The 23326-nt window shown below is 43.5% G+C and overlaps 2 protein-coding genes across 17 annotated transcripts in view; one reads left to right on the top strand and one right to left on the bottom strand.

Annotated features, from left to right (window-relative positions):
* The window catches only part of ANKDD1B (ankyrin repeat and death domain containing 1B), a 43269-nt gene extending 21758 nt beyond the window's left edge, over nucleotides 1-21511 (top strand). For 2 of the 8 annotated variants that reach the window (XM_043514372.1, XM_038402050.2), the window contains exons 7-15: nucleotides 139-237; nucleotides 1594-1692; nucleotides 2776-2874; nucleotides 4814-4909; nucleotides 7663-7761; nucleotides 16601-16696; nucleotides 18968-19166; nucleotides 19790-19921; nucleotides 20200-21511. In XM_043514372.1, the coding sequence (XP_043370307.1) occupies nucleotides 139-237; nucleotides 1594-1692; nucleotides 2776-2874; nucleotides 4814-4909; nucleotides 7663-7761; nucleotides 16601-16696; nucleotides 18968-19166; nucleotides 19790-19921; nucleotides 20200-20258 (978 nt within the window). In that variant the 3' untranslated portion in view covers nucleotides 20259-21511. Of the gene's footprint in view, nucleotides 1-138; nucleotides 238-1593; nucleotides 1693-2775; nucleotides 2875-4813; nucleotides 4910-7662; nucleotides 7762-16600; nucleotides 16697-18967; nucleotides 19167-19601; nucleotides 19922-20199 lie in introns of all 8 variants that reach the window. The other 6 variants (XR_006281276.1, XM_043514371.1, XM_043514374.1 and 3 more) reach the window with 6 other exon arrangements.
* A 516-nt stretch (nucleotides 21512-22027) lies between these two features.
* The window catches only part of POC5 (POC5 centriolar protein), a 43740-nt gene continuing 42441 nt past the window's right edge, over nucleotides 22028-23326 (bottom strand). For all 9 annotated transcript variants that reach the window (XM_038402037.2, XM_043514369.1, XM_038402039.1 and 6 more), the window contains one exon: nucleotides 22028-22462. In XM_038402037.2, the coding sequence (XP_038257965.1) occupies nucleotides 22313-22462 (150 nt within the window). In that variant the 3' untranslated portion in view covers nucleotides 22028-22312. The remainder of the gene's footprint in view (nucleotides 22463-23326) is intronic.

The following is a 23326-nucleotide window of genomic DNA, read 5'->3' as shown; positions in this document are numbered from 1 at the left end:
GTGCATCCTGGAGGAAGAGACCATAGGACCTTGTGCTAAAGTACTTGTCCACAGTCCATAGGTGGTTGTTTTTATTAATTGCAGCATGTTCTACTTAATTTGGGGTTTATGGTATGTTTCTGCTGTTTTCATTTACAGGAGGGAAACACAGCAGTGCATCTAGCTGCTAAAAATGGTCACTACGAGGTGCTAGAAGTTCTGCTAAATCAATGGGAAGAAATAAATGAACTCAATCAGGTAAGGACACAGAAGCTGCAGAGGCAGATAAAGAATAAAGGTAAAAGGTGTGCAAGACAAAGTGAAAACAAAGTTTTAAAAAAAATACCCAGAACCTACAAATATCTGTAAAAGTAATCTCATTTCTGTGGTGGTCAAGCTAATCAGCATAAAGCTTGAATCTACCAAGGTCCCATTAGACCTAGAGCTCCGTTAAAGAGGAATGACTAGTAAGCTGTAGTCTTTCTCAAGTTCACTGATTGGAATCCAGCTCAGGTCAGTAGTGTCTGAAAGATGCTTTCTGTTGGCCGATTTGTGGTGCATCTGAAATGAATTGGGGTTGGATCAGTCCAATTCCTAATGGAATGTGCATCACAGAAAACTCTCTGACAGCTTGAACTCCATGTTGTAGTCTCAGTGGAGAGGCCATAGACTAAACAGACACAGAGACTTCACTCCTAGAAGTGGTCCCTTCTGATGTGAAATACCGCCTCCCCAAACCACACTAGGTAGGTTGATGGAAGCATTCTTCTAGCAGCATAGCTATGTCTACACTTGGGGTAAGATCGACATAGCTAGGTTGGCCGGGGGGGGGTGTTTTTCCACAAGTTAGGGGTGTCAGCCTAACTTTCAAGCATAGCCCAAAGCTGAATTCTGTTGGCGGAGTACTGTGAGTGGAGTGCTGCTGCGTGGGTTGTATTTACCTGCTCTGTTCTGTGGCCGGATAGAGAACTTCTGCCTCCATGGTTGTCGGGGTGGTGCCTTTCACAAACACTAAATTTACTAAAAGAACAATAAAAAAATCACCCAGAGTTCAAGTGCAATAGAGTGAGAAATTTTTAATACTGCAGTGATTTGAAATAAGCATAGGTAGCCCATAAAAGAGCAGAATGTAGTTTATTTTAAAGACCCACAAAGGCTTGGTGGTGGCCAATGGGAGGTACCAGGAGCCGCAGCCAATGGGAGCTGCGGAGGCGGTGCCTGCAGGCGGAGGCAGCGCGCAGAGCCGCCTGGGCGTGCCTCTGCCTAGGAGCATTAAGGACATGTTGCCGCTTTTGGGGAGCCACCTGATGTGAGTGCTGCCCGGATCCGGCACCCTGTACCCCTACCCCGAGACCCCTCCTGCACCCAAACTCCCTCCCTCTTTGTTAACTAGAATTTTTGACTAACTGGCACCCCCATTGCCCCAACATGCCAGATAGCAAAGCTTTTACTGTATTGACATTTGTGCCCAAATCTTATTTTGTCTTTACACTGTATCAGTCTGGCTAAGCTTGCATACTATCTGTACCAAATATCATGGTGTAATAAATCAGCTTTACAATTGCACAGTTTGAATTTGAACAGATATTTTTCTCTTTCATTGTGTTGGGCCAGAATGGAGAAACACCATTTTATTTGGCTGTTGAAGGAGGTCATGAAAAATGTGCTGAGCTGTTACTGGAAGCAGGAAGTGACATCAACATTTCAAATAAAGTATGCACTTAATATTCCCTCTGGCATATTATCAGGACATCATAGACTCTACAAAGATCCACATCCTGTCTATTCTCTATGTGGCAAATAGGCAAATGTGACTTACATTGTTTAATAGAGTATTACTCAAGAATATGGAGAACTTTAATATTTTAAAAACGATATGGAAAAAGAAAAATAGATTTATTTTACATTGTATTGTGTTGGAGCTTTTTTATTTAATGCATGTGCAATAATACAACATATGGCTTGGAAACGTGACAAAGAGAAGTAATTGAAAAAACTTCATTTTTGGCAGGATATAAAACTAAGCTAATAATAAGCCTGTTTTCCACATCTGGTTCCTGGACTTAGGTCTAAGTTTGATTTGTTTTATGGCTCACATGCTGTAGGAATTTGAGGTGAACCTTTTGGTCCCTAGCAAATTGAGAACAGAAGCATATGCTGATAACAATCAGGACAGTGACTGTTGCTCACATTAAAATATGAAAGAATTTCTGATACGTTTTGACTTGGAAACCATTAATAATTACAGTGTTTGATAATTCATCAGCAGGGTGAATTCTCATCTGCAGCACAAATGACTAGTTTTGATCCTCAGGAAAGCTCATCTTTGCTGCCTTTAGCAGAAGTATTAAAGGAAGGTTTTTCATTGATTTTCAAAGTGTGTAAATGTGAATGTAATTACTTGTTAAAGATCATACCCAGGTACAGGATTGGGAGATAAATTGAAATCCTAATTTTCAGTGGCACAGGATGGCTGATAAAACTGATTCTTCTCTTTTTTATGGTAGATTAAAAAGGAGTAGTAAATTATTATCATTGCTGGATACGTATTTTGCCAACTACCTGTGTTGTAGTCTAGTAATGATTTATAGTACCTTTGACAGTAATAAAAATGTTGTGTGAATTTATATCCTACTTCATCATTTAACTAAAGGGACTAGTTTTGACAGTAACACAAATTTAAACGGAAGCTTCCTCTGTTTCAAAAGATGTTTTAAAAGAACAATTTTTCTAAATTCTCTGAATTCTTTCCAGTGGTAATAAGTCTTTTTCCCCTTCCCAATGTGTTTCTTTCAGCACAATAGTAATGCTTTGCACATTGCAACACGGCATGGACATACATCCTTGGTCAGATTTCTTATCAGTAAAAATATCAATCTGGTTCCTAAACCTGAGGTGAGTCTATTACAGTTACTCTTTTAGTGTTACTTCCATTATTATCAAGTGTATTTTATCTTTCTTGACTGCCTTTTCTGAGATTTGTGGTTGTATACCTATTACTGTTAGTCATACAGTTTAAGGCCAGAAGGGAGCATCAGATCACCTAGCCCAACCTCCTATGTATCACAGGCCAACAGGAGTTGGTCCAATAAAAATATTGTCTCATCTACCTTGTCTCTCTAATATCCTGGGACTGACCCGGCTACAGCTATGCTGCTTACTGACCATTTGCTGTTTGTTTGTTTATCACTGTGGAGGAGGTGCAATTATATAAATAATATTAAAGTCTTTGAAACAGTTTATTTTATTAGTTTAAAAACCAGTCAGCCATGGTAGTACTGCTTATTTACATTGTTCTTCTATGGCTGCAGTAACTTATAAAATGTTAATATCAGTGGGTTTTTTTTCTTTGAAATGTTTTCAGTAAAAAGCTGGATAAGAGCTTTATTTTTCTACAGCCTTGAAGAAATGGATATTGCTTATAAAGAGAGTAATGAACTGGAACTGGTGCTGATTTTTCTAAAAGATCTATTTAACAAGAAACCTCCCTGGTTTACAGGTTCAACCTAGAAACTGATCTGATCAGTCTCATGGTTGCATGGCGACTAGAGTTGGGCAAATGCCTGATAATTTTTTCCAATAATAATCACTTGAATAGTAAAACTGAACTCACTTCCAACTGTGTTCACTCTCCACAGATATTGTAGCAAACAAGTTCACTGGCAAGAATGCTCACCGAAGCAGTAATATTTAAGTGAATGTTAGAGAATATTCCTGGAAAGTGGATTTTGAATGTGTACTCTTGAGTATTTTCCCAGAAATCTGATTCACAGCTATGCACAGTTCATCCAATTTGATTGAATGGGTGCAACGTCCAATCATGTTACTAGGGCAAACAGAAATAATGCCATGTGACCAATGTATTCAATCAAAACTATACCAGCACTTCTTTAAAATGAAATACTTATTATGGACTGCTTGCAGACAATCTACAGACCAAGAATTATTCATAGACATTATGCAGTGAATAATTACATTTTTCTCTATTCTGTTTGTTCTTTGAAAGCTGCTTTTGGGTCATTTGTAAGTGGGAAGGGGATAGGAACTGAGCCCTGTGACTAGATCTACTCCAGAACCCTGCACCTCTGTTTTGCTTTCTTTCTCATTTTTACCATATAATTTATAAAATATTGAACTTACATTTCAGTTTATTATATATAGAGCAATATAAATCAGTAATTGTATGAAATTTTAGTTTGTACTGACTTAGCTAGTCCTTTTTATTCAGCCTGTTGTAAAACTAGGCAAATACGCAGATGAACACATACCCCCTGGAACAGTGGTTCTCAATCAGGTGTCCGGGGCCCAGGTGGGGGCCACCAGCAGGTTTCAGGGCATCCGCCAAGTAGGGCCAGCATTAGACTTGCTGGGGCCCAGGGCAGAAACCTGAAGCCCCACCACCTGGGGCTGAAGCCAAAGCCTGAGCAATTTAGCTTCACAGGGTCCCCTGTGGCGTGAGGCCCTGGGTAATTACCCGGCTTGCTATCCTCTAACGCTGGCCCTAGCTTTTATATGCAGAAAAACAGTTGTTGTGGAACAGATAGGATGTGGAATTTTTATAGCATGTTGTGGGGGCCTTGGAAAGAAAAAATTTGAGAACCCCTGGCCTGAAAGACCTCTGTGTGCCCCCAGGTGTACATGTACCCCTGGTTGAGAACCACTGGTGTAAAGTAATTGGCTGCCAAGGAGATATGTTTTGACAGAAAATTTTTACTGGATCATGCCATGTGTTTCAAATCTGAGCAGCAGGTTTTAATGGGACTCTCCTGTATTATCTGAATGATATTGTTAATGAAATGGTACTAATCTTACCGTTCATTGTTTCTCTCTACAGCAGAATTCCCCTCTCCATTTGGCCATCCTCAATAATCACCTTCCGGTAGTAATTAGCCTCTTGGATGCTAATCATGATATAAACACCTTGAATCAGGTAAGCAAACTGAATCAGAGACCAAAAAAAGAGATTGTATTTTCTTCACTTTAAATATAAGTGTGTGTTTGTTTTACATATCTCTTTAAGAGGTCAAAGTACAAAAAGGGGGAAGAAAAGGCAGTTGCCTCTGACTTATGCATGAGTGTGTTATTCATTCCACACATTCGGCTGGTATTGTTTTAGAGTTGGATAGTAATGTGATATATATTCAGAAAATGCTTTCATTAATTTCTATTTGAATATTATATTTTATATTTAATACTTAGCTAAAGCGTATCACTCTTCTTGAGCCTAAAGACAAACCCGCTGCAGCATGTCAGTTAACTGGAAGAACATTTTATTTCCTCAAGGAAAAATCTAAATCCACCCCCACTTTTTTCCTTTCAAAGTGATCTTCTAAGGTGCATGTTAAATGAGGCAGAGGCTTGTAGGATCCCAGTTAACTCACACAGTTGAAAACTTGATGTGATGCATAAAGTTTTGATCCGCATAGAAGCCCTTCCCTTGGTTAATGGGAACCCTGTGCAGGTCCAGTCAAATAGCTCCAGATTAGGTATTTATTTGTCCTTGATCAAAACAAACAAACAAAAACAAAAAAATCAAAAAAAAAGAACCAAGAAAAAAAGCAGTGAAGGAATTCCATCAAAACAACTACATCAAGAGAAAATTAAAATTGCCCAGTTAGGCATTCAAGAGTCAGAAAATACCAGACTTAAGATTGCTCTGCCTTCTTGTGCATATGTTGTTTCTGAAGAAGAACTGGGTTTTGTGGGATCTGCTGCTTTTTCTCTATTGTAGCTCTTGGATTGTATTTGTAATATTGTTACAGGACACCTGGAACTGGAGAGAGGCAGCAAATCTAAACATTAAAAATAATACACAGTTTAACTACATGATCCATGCTATTTCTCAAGTAATACAAGAGATAAACAAAAAACATTAACTTCTCAACACAAACACTTCTGCAAACTTTTCTGGCCCATCTTATATATAAATTACTTCTATTGTCTCTGGCACATTCAGATAAATACATGCTAGTAAGAGATATTGTATTTGTATTTTTAAGATTGTAGAAAAAGTTGTGACATTTTATGAAGAAGAGTAAGTGATCATGCATTCAAAGACTGTATCATGGTGCATAAGCACAAGAAGGCATATGGAAACATAACTCTGGCATTTCCTGATTTGTGAGCATTTAGCCATGCAATCTTAACATTCTTGTATACTAGATTTATAATGGATATATAAAGACATAAAAATCACTCTAAACAGACACATAGGCTTCATAAATTAGCAGGAGCATAGAATCTAAAAATCTTCAACTTACAAGGACCCTGTGGACAACATGAGATATTTCAATCCAAAAGTCGTATCAAAATATATTGATTCTTATATGGCACTCCCATAAATAACATACCTTATCTGCAGTGAAGTAGCACTCATAGAGGTGTTAAATACTTTCGTATACTTTCTATACTAGATAACAAAGAAAATCAAAGAATTACCCTTCAGTCTGATATAAGCAAGGGGCAAATGGTTCATCGTGAAAAGAAAGTGGGAAATTCAGTTTGATTGTTAGTGGAGTGACTACTAGAACTGAATTCCAGTGTATAGTGAGTTAAAATCTTGTTTGGAATGTAATGAAAGGCCACGTAATTAGGCTTTATGTGGGTGAAGTGAAGAGCATTGTGGGAGGTGGGGTGGGGACGACGACAAGATTCCCATCTTCAGATTCAGAGAATGAAGCTGAAGTGTAGCCTAGGGCCACTGCTCCAGCCTGTGTGCCTTTGTTCACAGTCTGAAGGCCACTGAACCTGCATGATTACAGATTCTGTGGCTCCTCCTCTGGCTTTCCTCCAACACCAATTTCGATGCCAGGGCTGGTTTGGAGACTTCTCTCCATACAGCGTACGCTAACTTGCGTAGGGAGACAGTGGATTCTCCATCCCATTGAATGAAGACTGGATGTTGTTCTAAAATATATGCTTTAGCTCAAACAGAAGTTATGGGCTCAATACTGGAATCGCTTGGTGAAATTCCATGTCCTGTGTTACACAGGAGGTCAGACTGGATGACTATTACGGTCCCTTCTGGCCTTAAAATCAATGAATACATGAGAATTCCACCAAGACTATCCCACTGCTTTCCCTCTGCATAGCTTCACTACATGGCTTAAGTAGTGTGCAGGGCCTTGAACAAAGATTCCTCCCAGGGTGAATTTCACCCCTATTTACTGTTCAGTGGTACTTAACTTACGCAAGCTGGATTCTCCTTCCCTCTGAATAGTCAGTAAACAAAATATAAAGTCCTGCTAATCTGCTTGTAATTCTCTCTAAGAAAATGGACCCTCCATGAGGCTGGTCGATTAAACAGGCAAAGAAAGAGTAACATAGATAGCAAACATGATCTACAGCTGGGTTTGCTGCTACTTTGAAACAAACATTTCTAATGCGAGAAATTTTAGGCTTTTCTCCTTTGCCAGTTCTCATCTATGTAAACACAAGTCATGTATACAGCCAAAACATTTCATTGCATATGTGACATGCATTGCTTTAGAGACTCCAGTCACTCTCTTGTTTGTTTGAAAGAAAATTGACAGTTTGATCATTCAGCTGTTACATGTCTTCGTTCTGTTCAGGGTTTTCCAGTGAAGTGCATGTTCTCATCATAAAACTTTGGATTTTAATCATCTGTGTTTTATTTCCAAAGAGACACTGGTTTATTGCACTTTTTTGTATTAATCCCTGCAGAAGCAACAAACCCCTCTCCACCTGGCAGCTGATCTTGGCAATGTGGAACTTGTGGAACTGCTGCTAAAGGCAGGCTGTGATCTCAAGATTGCCGACAAGGTATAGAGTATTGCATTATTCACATGGCGCTGCAGTTATGTGATGGTTGCTTTTGATGCCCCTCTCGCTGAAGATGTGGAGGTCACTGTTTCCAAACATTCTTCATAAAATGAGCATGTCTAGAATGTAGCTGTTATGAAGAAAGTTTCCCTTTCATACTGTCATGGGGCTACAACTCTGAGATCTGGATTTGTTTTAGTGAATAGCTATTTGTGAGGTCAAATGTGACGAAATAAGACAGTTACTCACCTTTGTAACTGGTGTTCTTCGACATGTGTTGCTCATATCCATTCCAATTAGGTGTGTGCATGCCACATGCATGATCATCAAAAGATTTTTACCCCAGCAACACTCGGTGGGTTGGCTGAGGCACCCCCTGGAGTGGCGCCTTCATGGCGCCGGATATATGCCCCAGCCAACCCAGCGCCCCCTCATTTCCTTCTTGCCAGCTATTCCGACAGAGAGGAGGAGGGCGGGTTTGGAATGGATATGAGCAACACATCTCGAAGAACAACAGTTACAAAGGTGTTTTTTCTTTTCTTTTCTTTTTTCTTCTTCGAGTGCTTGCTCATATTGATTCCAATTAGGTGACTCCAAAGCCTTACCTAGGTGGTGGAGTCGGAGTGAGATATCGCAGAGTAAAGGACCGCTGAACCAAATGCAGCATCACCCCAGACTACTGAATTATCGCATAGTGAGCGGCGAAGGTATGCACCGATGACCAAGTTGCTGCCCTACATATCTCCTTTATGGGTACATGTGCCAGGAAAACAGAAGATAAAGCCTGAGCCTGCGTGGAGTGGGCAGTAAGGTGCGTAGTTGGGACAGCAGCCAAGTCATAGCATGCACGGATGCATGATGTGATCCAGGACGAGATGCGCTGGGAGGAGACCGGAAGGCTCTTCATCCAGTCTGCCACAGCAACAAACAGTTGCGACATTTTCCTGAAAGGTTTTGTTCACTCGATGTAGAAGGCGAGGGCCCTGTGAACGTCCAGGGAGTGCAGCTGTTGTTCCCGTCGAGAGTCATGCGGCTTCGGGTAGAAGACGGGGAGGAAGATGCCCTGGTTGAGATGGAAGGCAGACACCACCTTAGGGAGGAAGGCTGGGTGGGGTCGCAGCTGAACCTTGTCCTTATGGAACACCGTATACGGCAGTTCTGATGTGAGTGCCCTGAGCTCAGACACAAGCCTCGCTGAAGTGATAACTACGAGGAAGGCTGTCTTCCAGGAAAGGTACAGGAATGAGCAGGTGGCCATCGGCTCGAATGGGGCAGCCATGGATTTGGGGAGGACCAGGTTAAGATCCCACATAGGGACCGGTTGTCGAATTCATGGGAACAGGCACTCCAACCCCTTGAGAAATCTGCTGACCATGGGATTGGAGAAGACCGAACACCCATTTTCGCTCAGGTGGAAAGCTGAAATAGCTGTCAGGTGCACTCTGATGGACGATATTGCCAAGCCCTGCTGTTTTAAAGACAGGAGGTAGTCCAAGATGATAGGTACTGATGCCTGTAGCAGGGCCATATGATTCTGAGCACCGGCAGGAAAAACGCTTCCACTTGGCTAAGTACATGGATCTGGTAGAAGGCTTCCTGCTACCCAAAAGGACCTGCTGTACCAAGCGAGAGTAGCACAGCTCAGATAGCCATGAGGTGGAGAGATTGTACACTGTGAGGTGGAGAGATTGCAGGTTGGGATGACAGAGTCGTCCGTGGTCCTAAGTGCTCAGGTCTGGCCACAGTGGGAGAGGAATTGGAGTGTCCACCGACAGCTCTAGGAGAGTGGTATTCTAGTGCTGCCTGGGCCATGCCAGGGCGACCAAAATCAGAAAAGCTCTGTCCCTGCGCAGCTTGAGAAGGACCCTGTGGACTAGCGGAAATGGAGGGAAGGCGTAGCACAGGTGATCCTTCCACTGTACGAGGAAGGCGTTTGACAGGGAACCCGGAGAGCGTCGTTGTAGAAAGCAGAACACTTGGCATTTTCGATTCTCATGAGAGGCGAATAGGTCTATCAGGGGAAAGCTCCACTTCAGGAAGACAGAGTGGATGACGGCCAGGCGAACTGACCACTCGTGAGTCTGAAATGATCTGCTGAGGTGGTCCGCTAAGGTGTTCCGGACTCCTGGGAGAAATGACGCCACCAGATGGATTGAGTGGGCTATACAGAATTCCCACAGACAAGTGGCCTCTTGACAGAGGGGCGATGAGCAGGCTCCCCCTTGCTTGTTGATGTAAAACAAGGTCGTAACGTTGTCTGTGAGGACTGCAACACAACAGCCTTGAATGCGCTCTCAGAATGTCTGACACTCCAGGCGCACAGCTCTGAGTTCCCGTACGTTGATGTGCAGGGATAACTCTCCTGCCAACCATAGCCCCTGTGTACGGAGGACCCCGAGGTGGGCTCCCCATCCCAGGGCTGACGCATCCATGACTAGGGGCATGGAGGGCTGCGGGGTGTGAAGTGGCACCCCTTCGCACACTGATTTGGGGTCCAGCCACTTAATATCCCTGACGGGACAGTAACCACCGTGCTCAAGCTATCCCGACCTGGGCAGTATACTGTTGATAGCCAGGCTTGGAGTGGGCATAGCTGCAGCCTGGCATGCATGGTTACATATGTGCAAGAGGCCATATGTCTGAGGAGGCATAGGCATGTTTTCACGGGCGAGGTTGGGAAGTTTTGCAGGCTGTGGACGATGTTCACCAGGGATTGGAAGCGTGCTTCCGGCAGAAGTGCTCCGGCTAGCCTGAGTCTAAGACGGCTCCTATGAATTCTATCCCCTGGGTTGGTACCAGAGTGGATTTTGCGACATTGAGCAGGAGGCCTAGTTGATTGAACATGTTCATGGTGAGCTGGACGTGAGACTGCACCTGATCTCTGTAGCAGCCCCAAATAAGCCAGTCATCAAGGTATGGGAACACTTGGATCCATTGTCGACGAAGGGAGGCAGCCACAACAGCCATGCACTTGGTAAACACCCTAGGGGCCATAGATAGGCCAAAAGGAAGGACGGTGAATTGAAAGTGCTATTGATTGACCACAAAGCGAAGGAAGCATCTGTGCGCTGGGTAGATCACAATGTGGAAGTACGTGTCCTTCATGTCAAGGGCGGAGTACCAATCTCCAGGATCTAAGGAAGGAATATTGGTCCCTAGAGAGACCATGCGGAACTTCAACTTTACCATGTATTTGTTGAGTCCACATAGGTCCAGGATGGGCCGAAGCCCGCCCTTGGCCTTGGGGATTAGGAAGTAGCGGGAGTAAAAACCCCTGCCCCTTGACTCTCTTAGAACCTCCTCTATCGCCTCCACAGCTAGGAGTGATGGGATCTCCTGTAGAAGGAGGTGCTCGTGAGAAGGGTCCCTGAAGAGGGACTGGGTAGGAGGGTAGTGGGGGGGGATCCAAATTGAAGGGAGTAACCCCCTTCCACCATGTGAAGGATCCAACAGTCTGATGTTATGTGAGACCACGCACGGAGGAAATGGGAGAGACAATCTTGGAAAGGTGGGGAAGGATCCTGAATGGAGAATGGTGCTCCATCCTCGGGTGCACCTTCAAAAGTTCTGCTTAGGCCCAGCCGATGGCTTGGGAGGGCCCTGGCTTTGGCTGGTTTGGGTGGCCAGTTTGTCTTCTTCTACCACCTCGGCCGTGTCTTCTAAAGAAGTCCTGTCTTGGCCGAGGGGGAGGGTATGACCTCTGAGGCTGTGGTCTGAAGGGCTTTCTCTGCATTACTGGGGTATGCATTCCCAGAGAGCGCATAATAGTTCTTGAGTCCTTCAGACTCTGCAGCCTTGAGTCTGTTTTGTCTGAGAATAGGCCCTGACCATCAAAGGGTAGGTCCTGGAGGGTCTGCTGCAACTCTGGTGGTAAGCCAGAGACCTGCAACCACAAGATGCAGCGCATGGCTGTGCCTGAGGCCAGGGTCCTAGCTGCCGAGTCCGCTGCATCCAGAGAGGCTTGCAGGGAGGTTCTGGCCACCTTCTTGCCCTCCTCCACTAGAGCCCCAAATTCCTCTCTGGTCTCCTGTGGAACCAACTCTTTGAATTTCTCCATAGAGTGCCACAAATTATAATCGTATCTGCTCAGGAGTGCCTGCTGGTTGGCCACCCTGAGCTGCAAGCCTCTGGCTGAGTACACCTTGCGCCCAAACAAGTCTAGGCATCTAGCGTCCTTTGATTTGGGCGCCAGGGCCTGCTGACAATGCCGGTCCTTCTCGTTGACCGAAGCCACGACAAGGGAACACGGTTGGGGGTGCGTGTAGAGGTACTTGTACTCCTTTGAGGGGACAAAGTACTTCCTTTCCACCCCCTTGGCTGTAGGTGGAATAGAGGCTGGCAATTGCCAGATTGTCTTGGCATTGGCCTGTATAGTCCGTATGACTGGGAGGGCCACCCTGGACAGTGCCTCCGCGGACAGAATGTCGACCACCGGGTCCTCTACCTCCACCACCTCCTCTACCTGGAGGTTCATATTGCGTGCCACCCTGCAGAGCAGCTCCTGGTGGGTGTGGAGGTCCATAGGAGGAGGGCCTGAAACTGTAGTCCCTGCCACTGCCTCATCAGGCGAGGACGAGGAAGATACCCCCGGACTAAGGGATCCTGCATGGGATCCTCATGTGGAGGAATTTGTTGCCCAAGATTCACCACGCTAGGAGCGTGGGCCTGTGTTGGCACTGGAGCAGTCCCCTCAGAACCCCCCCGGGGGGGGGCGAGACACAGTGGCATCCGGTATTCAGGGCTCCAAAGGGGCAGAATGGGAAGCCTCCGAAGGAATCCCTTGGGCCTGATGGTATGCCCAGGAGGTTCAAAAAGACCACTGTGGAGGTCCCTGGCCCGGGTCCTGGCCTTCGTCCAGCCACTGTCCTGCACCATCCTCACCCTGGTCCTGGGCGTGGTGGCCACCTTGTGAGCGTGGAGGTCTGAGAATGGAGGCGGAGCGAGACAGCCAAGGCGGTACCAAACATGTTGGTGCAGTCTCCCGGTGCTGTACGGTGCCAAGGTGCCAGGGACCGTGGCGAGATGTAGAAAGGTACCAAGATGTCGACCAAGTGCCTGCGGTCGTATTGGTACTGGGAGCCTGATCTGGATCTCGACGGTGACCTTCGACGAGACCAGCACTGGGATTGGCTCTGGGTCGAGCGCCGCTCTGATCAGTACCAGGAGCAGTGCCGAGAGTCCGATCGGTACCAGCTATACCCTGGTTCAGATCTTCGCGAGCCGGAGCAGCGTCACGAGTACGATTGGTGCCGAGAACAGGATCAGTGCCATTACTGCGAGCAATGCTGTGAAAGGTGCTGGGACCGAGATCAGGACCAGGACCAGTGCTGCCCTGCTTCACTCGGTGACGGAGGTCATATCAGGGATGGTTTTCCCTTTGACGGCACCGTCTGCACCGGAGGTGCCACTGGCTGCAGAGGAGTCGTCTCTGTGAGCGCGCTCAAGTCCCGCACTGGAAAGAAGGTCTCCGGCATGGAGGGCAGCCTTAGCTTGACCACAGTGTGTACCGGGGAGCTAACATGCACCGGACTCGAGAGCCTTTGCAGCTCCAGAGTCGATGGTGCAGGACCCGTTACTTGTCCTGTGCGCTGCAGCAATGGACGCTGCTCCGGCTTCAGTGTGGGAAGTGTCGGTGACTGTCGAACTGACAAAGAAGCAGTCGGCACCTGCTTGGGCTGCTGCTTCTTCTGGCCCAGAGACAGGGACTGGCGCCATGGTGGTGGAGGTGCCAAGGGGGCCTGACGCCGCGAGTCTTTAGCAGAGTCCGAATGCGGTGCCGGACCAGTTGGTGCCGCAGGGGCACTCCGCACTGAAGACGACGCTGAGTTCCGGTGCGTGGAGGACGGGACTGGGCTAAGTGCTGCCTCCATAAGGAGCTGCTTGAGTCTAAAGTCCCGCTCCTTCTTGGTCCTTGGATTGAAGGCTTTGCAAATGTGGCAATTGTCCACTTGGTGGGATTCTCCCAGACGCCTTAGGCAAGAGTCGTGGGGGTCTCCCGTTGGCATCAGGTTCAGGCAAGCCGAACAGGGTTGAAACCCAGAAACCCCGGCATGGGCCCCGGTACCGGGACAGGGGAGAGGGTAGAAGACCCTGCTCCACCCTACTAAGTACACTAATCTAACTACACTAACTATAAACAACTATTAACAACTAATTACAACTATTAACAGGTACTAAGAGAGGAAGCTAGGGAGAATGGCAATCGGCTACGCTGGGCTCCACAGTTCCAACGACCGTCACCGGCGGTAAGAACGAACTGAGGGGGCGCTGGGTCGGCTGGAGCATATATCCGGCGCCATGAAGGTGCCACTCCAGGGGGCGCCTCAGCCGACCCACCGAGTGTCGCTAGGGTAAAAATCTTCCAACGATCGTGCACGCGGAGCGCACACACCTAATTGGAATCGATATAAGCACTCAAAGAAGAACCAATATACTTCAAAACTGAATCCATCGAGAAACACACAGCAAAGGCCTACTCTGTTATGGGGTTTGTGTTACAGACCTTGCTATCAAAGAGCACTGATGGAAAAACATAAGACTAACAGGACAGAATAACAGTTTGCAGATGTAATAGCTCCACATCTGGAGCCAGGTTCACTGCCAGTAGAGGCATGTGCTTCTCTAATTAACTTCAGTGGAGTTGTGCCTGCTTACATTGCTCTGGTGCCCCAAGCCACGTCTTCATTAGAGACCGCTTTGGAAAAACAGAGCCATAATTTGTAATGATTTGTATAAATGCCATAACAGTCTATGGAGAAATACCATAATAAGCAAAAAGCAGCAAGTGTTTTCTTGCCCTGTTATTAATTTGGTGATTGAGCTGGATACGCTGCCAGCTGTGGGGCCCTGTAGTGTGTGGCAAGCAAATGTAGCTCTTTAGTAGCTTTTTAAAAAATTAAGAATAAACCGAATTGTTGACGGTACAAGTTATTTCCTTACGTAAAGCTGCCCTGACTGAGTTTGAAACTGATGCAGCTTGGCAGAAAAATAAAAAGCCAATATTGATTCTACAAAAGCCACTTGTTGCTCATGTGAGAAGAGACCCATGGCTCAGAGGGAGGATTACATGGCTGATGCATTCTGTGAAGCTGCGGTAAGATACTGGTATGAGATGTAGTCTTCACGTTCGATCAGCCTGCGGTCTGTCTACCCTGAGCCTAGAATTGTGGTTACCATATTAGGCTTAAATAAAGATTAAACCCTGTTTGGATAACACAATCCCTGGCCCATTGCAGACAAGGCCTTCGCCACCTGAGAGATCACAGTGCTTTAAAGGTATAGGTAAAAAGGCGAACACTGAAAATAAATATTTCATTCCCACTTCAGCATTACATACCCATATCCTTCTGGGCCAGGTTACACCCAGAAGACTAGAAGTGCTCCTTGGCAGTGAGCTACAGAGTAGTGTAGAAGGAGCCTCACAAATTGTCTCCCCAGCTGCACTACTATTAGTTCTTGGGCTAGCAGCTTCCCTGTTTGTGGGCTGGACAGGTTAAGTGGTTGGGGACATTGGCAGATATGGGAGTTTTGGGACTGAATTGGTTTGGAATGGGGTGAGTGGGTCAGGGGCACTCCCATCCCTGTGTTAGGGAAAAGGCAGCCTGCTTGGATTGATTTTGTGTTGTTGCCAGGCCTCTCTCCCCTCCCACATCTTGAGTCTTCAATTTTTCTGGCTACAAAGATGACGGGCTGCTCCTAGATGCGTGTTGTTGCGTCTTAGTGCACAGAGGATGCTCCGTTTGGACCTGTTTCTTTCTCCAGATTCATTAAAATTCTACCTCGGTTATTGGACTCTTCAGTGGCCAGGAAAGAACCCCCCCATTTGTCAGGATGTCATGTAACTTATTGAGTATAGCAACATGTGTCCTAATGGCATGAACATATATTAGAGAAGGTAGGATTGCTCTCCTGTGAATGGGAGCGACCAGGCAGATGTGGGTTCCAGTAAGTTCTTTCGCCCCTTTGTCTTTTCGCTTATGTAGAACATTCTCTCTCTAATGAGGATTTTGTGAAATGTAAATTCCTGGGCTCCCAAATGGGCTAATTATAATGATCTTGAATGGAGCTGGGAGCTAGAATTCAGAAGGTAAATATTAGCGAACTTTATAATAGCTGGAATGTTAAAGTGCTTTGTAATTTAATTTTTGAGCCCTCTAATTAGAGGCTGATTTCTTTCAGTCCTAATGTGAAAGATCACCTACACCTTGATAGGTGGAAAATATCTAGAATACTTATATGTAGGGCAGCTGAGCTCCGTGCAAATCCAGTGACAAAAAAGGATTATAGAGATAAACCTGTAAAGTCACAGAAGCATTTACATGGCTTTGAACTGTTAGTAGTAGAGATGTATTCATATAGATTAAACAGTGCTCTGTGGCTGGAATTAAAGCAGTGGTTCTTATGTGTTTTGGTGGCTGTACCAGACATTGAGCACCACCTCCTAGTCAACCTGCCAAGAAGTTGCTCCACCCTGTATTCAAACAGCCCATGTCCTTTACAGCCTAGAGTACACAATCAAGAATGAGAGGTGAGCAGCAGCAATAGACCTGGGTTTGGGACATAAACTTGTTCTTATGCTAGGGGCTTCTCATCCCTACCTTAGTAACCACAAATATCTGAAATGCTCTACTGGTCCATTTGCAGTCTGGAATGCACTGAACTAAAGGGCTCCAGTTCACCCAGAGCAGTGACACTGACATACTGTCACTCTGGAGACATAAAATTATATTGAAATATCTTCTTTGTAAATGTCAGGGCTCAGTAAACAAAGACTCTAGATTCTTGCTATTCTGCCCCCGTCTCCTGGACACATGCTGTAACTCATGGTCTCTGTTTTCAGCAAGGAAAAACTGCGCTGGCTGTCGCATCCAGGAGCAACCATGCCCTCGTTGTTGATATGATTATTAAAGCAGAAAGGCATTACCCCTTGAAACAGGTATGAAACAGCTCTCTCTTTCCAAAGAGGCCGGTAGCTGAAGAAGCAGATTCTAACCAGATTTAAAGCCCTTCTGCCTCACCTGGTTTCCTTCTTGCCTATCACCAAGTGTCACCCACCATTTACAAAATTCAGAAGAGTGAGTGCAGGATTGGAGAGTCCAGAGTTCTAGTCCAGGTTTTGCCCCTGACTAACTGTGAGGCCTTGGGCATATCCCTTCCTCTCTCTGTCCCATGCACTAACACATGGAAAAAACTGCAGAGGTGACAACATTAACCAAACTTCAAATTGTTCCATGAAGTCCCAGGAGCCGGGTTGTTCCAGATCCAGGCTGCTCCTCTGCAAATCAAGCCCAACCTATTTAAAAAAAGCAACCAGCCAAAAGCATTAACTAAGCTTCAGTTCAATTAATGAGTCTCTCATAGCATTCTCACCTGACCAGCCTTCCTTTCCAGGCATCCAGCGTCCAGTGAGACATTTCCCCCTGCTGAGAGGCCCACAGTTAGATAAGCGTCGGGAAGTGGACTTATATCACTACTTACAATACACACACCCGGTCAGACAATGGAACCACCTGCCTTTTGACCATGTTTGCTGGTTCTTACTAGTTCCTTGGAAATATAAATAGACTGAGAAAGAAATTCAGTTGCCTGCTTGTTATACTTCAGTGTGCAACTCTGCAATCTTTTCTCTGCTTCACCTCTGTTTATTATTGCTAAGCTATTACACAAATACATTACTTGTCTTTCCTTCACATTTCCTGTAATTAATGCTGCAGGGAACTAGTGCAGGTAAAGCAGAGTTCTTAGGGAAAACAAGTCCATGGACTACACAGCTTCTGTGTGTGTGTGATTGGGTTTGGTCCAGCTGGAATTGTTGTCAGGTACATTATTATTCCTTTCAGCTTAAAAGGAAAGTGGAGGTCAGGCTATTCATTCCTGGAGAAAATATGACCACTGAGATAGCACTAAGGAATACTCCTTTCGATACATTTACTTAACTGTCTGAGGAAAAGAAAAGATGTTTAAGCAGATGTTTTTGTGAAACAGTTGAACAGATGTTAGAAGCACTATGGTTTTATTTTCTACCACGTTATCTGTAGCTAAGTATCTCAATACAGATGGGCAAGGGCACTGGAGTAGCAAAAATATTACTAGTATGGAACATAAGCTGCTAGGAAATAAACAAGTGGTAGTGTTAAACTATTGTAACTATATTGTTTTGAACCATTATTTTAGAATAACACTATTAAATTAAAATGTCCTACAATCCAAAGTCATACTTCGGATGCTTTAGACAGCTATCATCTTGTTCTCCTGGCACGCTGTTCTGGGGTTTAAAATATTCATCCCACTCCATTATGAGCAGAGTTAAGCACATACTTTAGTCCCATTGAATTGACAGGCTTAGAGGCTTTGCTCAAGTGGGGCCTTACAAGATGTCTGCAATAGAGGTACAATTCTGGCCCTTTGATGTCATTGATAAAACTCCCTTGTTTTCCCCCTACCCTTTCAAGATTCTCCACTGGTGCTGCTCCATTAGTAAGAGCTTCAATGAAGTAAGGGGTCCAACCATCCACTGTGTTCTGCTTCTAACCATGTCATCTAACTGTGAGAGACAGTCTACACCTTGCTGTGGTTAACTTGCCAGCAACCAGCACATGGTCTACACTAGTGCCCTCTCTGAGGACATTGAGCCAGTGGTAGCAATGGTGTGAAATTTGACAAAGCCTAATATAGACAGACCATAAAACATGGCTTGCACATGTTTTTTCTGTGCACAGAAAAAACATCTTATGTGGCTTAGTCACAATTATGTTTAAAAATGATCATTTCTGTAGCATAGACAGGGCCTACCTACAAAAGCATATTAACAGTAAATCTATAGCAAGATTGCTGGTGAAAGCAGCATTTAATTTTACAAGTATCTTAATATATTACATTTTAACTCATACAACAACAGGCCTTAGGTCCTGTCCACTCCACAGTTAATTTTGCTCAGCCATGTTTTGAGATTAGTTGCAGTTGCCCTAAGCAATGGGGAAAAGAGATTCCCCCCCACCCCGCTTAGAGCTCTGCTAGACAAACTATGGTAACAGGCTACTCTTTATTTTGTTTACACTAAGAAAATTACCTGTTGCTGACCATGGATGTCAAAGTCCACAACTGAACATGGTTTAACTGCCAGGGTAGGCAAGTACAAATGTTCACTATTGTTTCTGAATCTGTAGTTAAAATTTGTGCAGCTTATTTAGCTTTGTTTTCTTTTTAGGAACATCTAGAAAACCATGTTGATGCACCAGATTTTAGTCTAGCCTTCAAACAGGATCACAGTGCACAGACTAAGCAAATCCGTTACTGCCTTTGGAATCTGGCTTACAATCAGTTAAAACCCCAAGAATGGAAGACGCTCGCCTTGTTCTGGAAGTTTACAGAGGAGCAAATTAAAGCTATTGAAGAACAGTGGACAGGTAACAAAATGCACTGATCAGGTTTAGTAGTATATAAACAGCTTAGGTGAACACATGGCTGCTGGGAGTTACAGTCAACTCTGACCTGGTTTTTGACACATGAGTTCACAGCTACACATTATTTCCTTGGTCAAATAGGGACATTTCACTCAAATCAAATTCATGATATTTTATGTGATTTTTTAAAATTAACTTTCAATTGTGAATTAAATAAATTTCATGTCAACTATCCTGAGAGACCTTATTCATGCACCTGCTTCAGAATCCTCAGGGAATGCTGACAGTATCTCCCTAATGTTGACAGTTCACAATTTCTGCAGCACATACTGCATTTTTTTTGCTAGTACACCATGGTATATTTCCATACATTAACACAAGTTAAAGGAATAAATTTATTTTAAGAACCATTAACCTTGATTTTTCCGTTCGCTTTAGAGTGAAAACTAGTCTTTCACCTTTTGAAGTCTTAGTTTCCATTTTGCTTACAGGCCAGAAAGGAAGTAAGTGCATGAGTAGAGTTGGAGGAATGCTGTACAAACTGGGATCTTTTCAAATGCTGCTGGGACAGCAGGGTTTTTTACTCCAAGCAGCTGGCACAGACATGTATGTTGTATATTGCATAGGAAAAAAGAGCTATAAGGAACATGGACACCGAATGCTGCTCATCTGGTTACATGGTATATTGCTGGCTCACCAGAATCCAGCCAAATATATATATGAAGATCTGGTGCGTGTAGGATTTCAACAAGTAGCTGGTAAGCTGTTTAATATGCAAGAGAAAGCTATGTGGGGGAGATGCTCCGCAAGTGCAGTCCTGCAAAAAGAACAAGGCTCCCTACTTGATCTGTAGTTATGGGGATTTTGGGCTTGACGGAGCAGAGGAAACTATTAAAATTACTTCAGGGTTGGGCGTGGGGAGACGGACAGACTTGTTTTACAACAAACGCAGTTCCAATTGTAGTGGCATACCTGACACAGGCCTGGGAAGAGCAATGCCTGTCTAGTAAGAGCATTTTTCCTTCCTTCTTTACAGATAAAATCAGAGCTGAAATGAGCCCTGAGATGGATTCGAGGAAATGTGCAGTTTCATGAACAGTTTAACAGAAGTTGTCATAGGCTATGGACTATGTTCCAGATGGAAAATCATTTGTAAATACTCTTTCCAGAAAAATCTTACAATAGAACCTCAGAGTTATGAACACCTCAGGAATGTTTGTTCTTTCAAAAGTTTACAACTAAACATTGACTTAATACAGCTTTGAAACTTTACTATGCAGAAGAAAAATACTGCTTTCCCTTTATTTTTTTAGTAGTTTACACATTTAACACAGTACTATACTTGCTTTATTTTTCACCTCTGTTTCTGCCTGATTGTCTGCTTCTGGTTCTTAATGACGTGTGTGGGTGACTGGTCAGTTCACAACTCTGAGCTTCTACTGTATTTGCAAAATGTAGCTCGCAGTCTATAAAGTTTTTCAAAGCTCTGTTTATTAGTGCTACTAACTTCTATACTGAGTTATTAATTTGGTTAGTTCCTGACTCTGCCTTTTTTTTTTTGACAGTTCACCTTTGAAAGAAATTACACCGTAATTTTAATTGAATTTTTTATGGCAGAGAATGACCACTCCAATTACACGAATGTTAATTTGTGACTATCCTGCCAAGTGAGAGAACATGCTACAATGTGTGTGTATGTGACTTATATTAAGCACAAACTGGTTTAAGTGCAGTTTCAATATGGAATTATTGTATTAATACTGAATGTAGTTTCTGTTTGCTAGAAAGCAGAGATCACTTGTATTTCATAAGTGAGGATTATGTGGATAAATAATCAACACCTTCTCCATAAATAGGCCAGCACCCAGCCTAATTTGAGATTTAGCTCATTTTTAAGTAAATTGTGAAGAGGATAACAGTTTCTTGTTTAATGACCTGATTTGGGTGGATAATTTATTCTTAAAACATCTTTTGATTATACAGGACAAAAAAAACAAGATACAACTTCAATATAACATGGGCAGGTGCCTCATAATAGGAATAAACTTATCCAACAAAAGGACATGTAACACTATATACAGATTACTCTTGTAAACAGCTCGTGGATGTATCTGTACTGTTCCTTTTCTAAAAAAATCAAGCTTTGTTATTTGGGAATGAATATTTTACTGTAATACTTGATGGTAACTTTTCTCTAGAATGAGAGCACTGAACATTTGTTGCGAGTTCCATTTGGCTGTTTTAACAAACAATTTACATTTGGTTCTGCAGAAGATGCTTGACTTGTTCATTTAAAGTATCTGTTCATCTGGTAATTTTTTCATTTATTAAATTCTAATGACAAAATTAAAACTTATTCTTTTCTAGTTGCACTCATCTGGGGGGGAAAAAAATCTCCAGCAAGCCTGACTGTTTTGGTAAAGTTGGTAATAAAACAAACTCTGCATTAACAGCATTCTGCAGTCCTGGGCATTGCACCTGTGCAAAGAGAGTAGGACCAGGTTCCCTTCCTCTAACACATTAGACGAACAGTGACTATGTTGTAACATGAGCTGAAACAAGCCATTGGTTTGGTCTTAAAAATGGAAGGAACCCCAATACTGATTATGGAAACAGCTAGGAGGCTGCTATGGTGAATAATTTTTCTCCTTGTACTGTCTTGGATCTATGTTTGCTAAAGTTACCTTCATACTCTTTCCCTAGCATTAATCTGCACACCTAATTTCATATGTTACAGTACTACACAGAATCGTAAGTCTTTCATTCAGTGACTGAATCCAGTTCAGTTGTTTTTTTAAAAAAAAACAAAAAAAAAACAAACTTACTTGTAATTAACATTTTATATAAAAAACCCTGGACAAACATCAATTTTGATCCTTTATTCAACAGCTTCCTTAAATATATATGTAATAAAATAGGTTCTCAAATAGACATAGCTTGCACTTACAGAGAACTACATTGCAAAATCAAATTGCTGTTTTTCCTCCTCAACATTTGAATACGTCTACAATTTGATTTTTAAAAGGTAAAAACATGATGTATCCTTGAGCCTTGTTACATCAGTCTGGAAACATTGGGAAGAGCTTTACTCTGCAGCTTGGTAAAACTCTGCACCTGGAAGGAAAAATTCAAGCCTTTCAGAATACTCCTTAGTCCACAACTTTTATTGATTGAATGTTAGTATGAGCTTGGCTATGAGGTGTTCGTCCACCGTGTCCAGTAGGTCTCACACTGGTGGCATTAGAAGCATGGTGCACAGTTCGAGAGTATTTAGCAGCAGTGGCTTGGGATATAGTTTGCTGAAAAATAAAATAAGATACATCTTACTATAAACATTTTAAAAAGTACTCCTAGAAACTGAATTCCCCATTAAGTTAGCTGGAATGCAGTGAACCGGAACCTAAAACAGAGAAGAACCAACCAGTGACGGATGGAGAGTAATATGGGTAACTGATCTCACTTTCTCTTAGTTCTTGGCTATTCATCACCATCTATGCTTTAACTCTTTTCAAAATAAAAAACATTTATCTTATTTGTGCAGATGGAAGCTTTTAATAAACAGTGCAGACAACTGTGCTAAGCTTCTGTAATTAGCTTAGAAAAAGATCAGACTGTTTAATTCAAGCACCTTGGTTAAGTTATTCTGTTGTGGTCTGATTTAGTTACAGCAACATTCCTTTAAAGTTAGAATAGTTTCTGAATAAATCAAGATGGCTTCCTCCGAAGGAAATATTCAGATATCAGTTACTCTTTGGTAAGAAGACAGTTACATGTCCATCACAGGAGTTTCCTTACAAGGCTTAAGGCTGTTTTGCTACAAGGCAGATGGCCTCCTTGTTGCAATAACTATGATCATTCTCATTTTAATCACACTTAACTACTCTCCAGCCAGAATCTTTCCATTGCCAAAAAGATTAATTCAATCAGAAAAGCGCTTCACTACAGCTGATGCAGCATTATGTATTTATTGTCAAATGTACATGACAAGTAGTAAGGTATGTGTGACAAAGGCCTGAAATATCCCCTGGTTCAGAGAGCTTCAAAGGGGCCTAGTTGTTTCCTTTTCTAGTTTGAGGCTGAACAGAGGGTGCACATGCCTTCCAAATTTGCTCTCGTCCCGTCCCTTTTTAAATTCCTTTTCCAAGCTCTAGCCAGCTCATATT

The sequence above is a fragment of the Dermochelys coriacea genome, chromosome 5 (assembly GCF_009764565.3).
Source record: "Dermochelys coriacea isolate rDerCor1 chromosome 5, rDerCor1.pri.v4, whole genome shotgun sequence".
NCBI classification, from domain to species: domain Eukaryota; kingdom Metazoa; phylum Chordata; order Testudines; family Dermochelyidae; genus Dermochelys; species Dermochelys coriacea.
The sequence above is the reverse complement of the archived record's forward strand: the minus strand, read 5'-3'. Positions and strand labels throughout refer to the sequence as shown.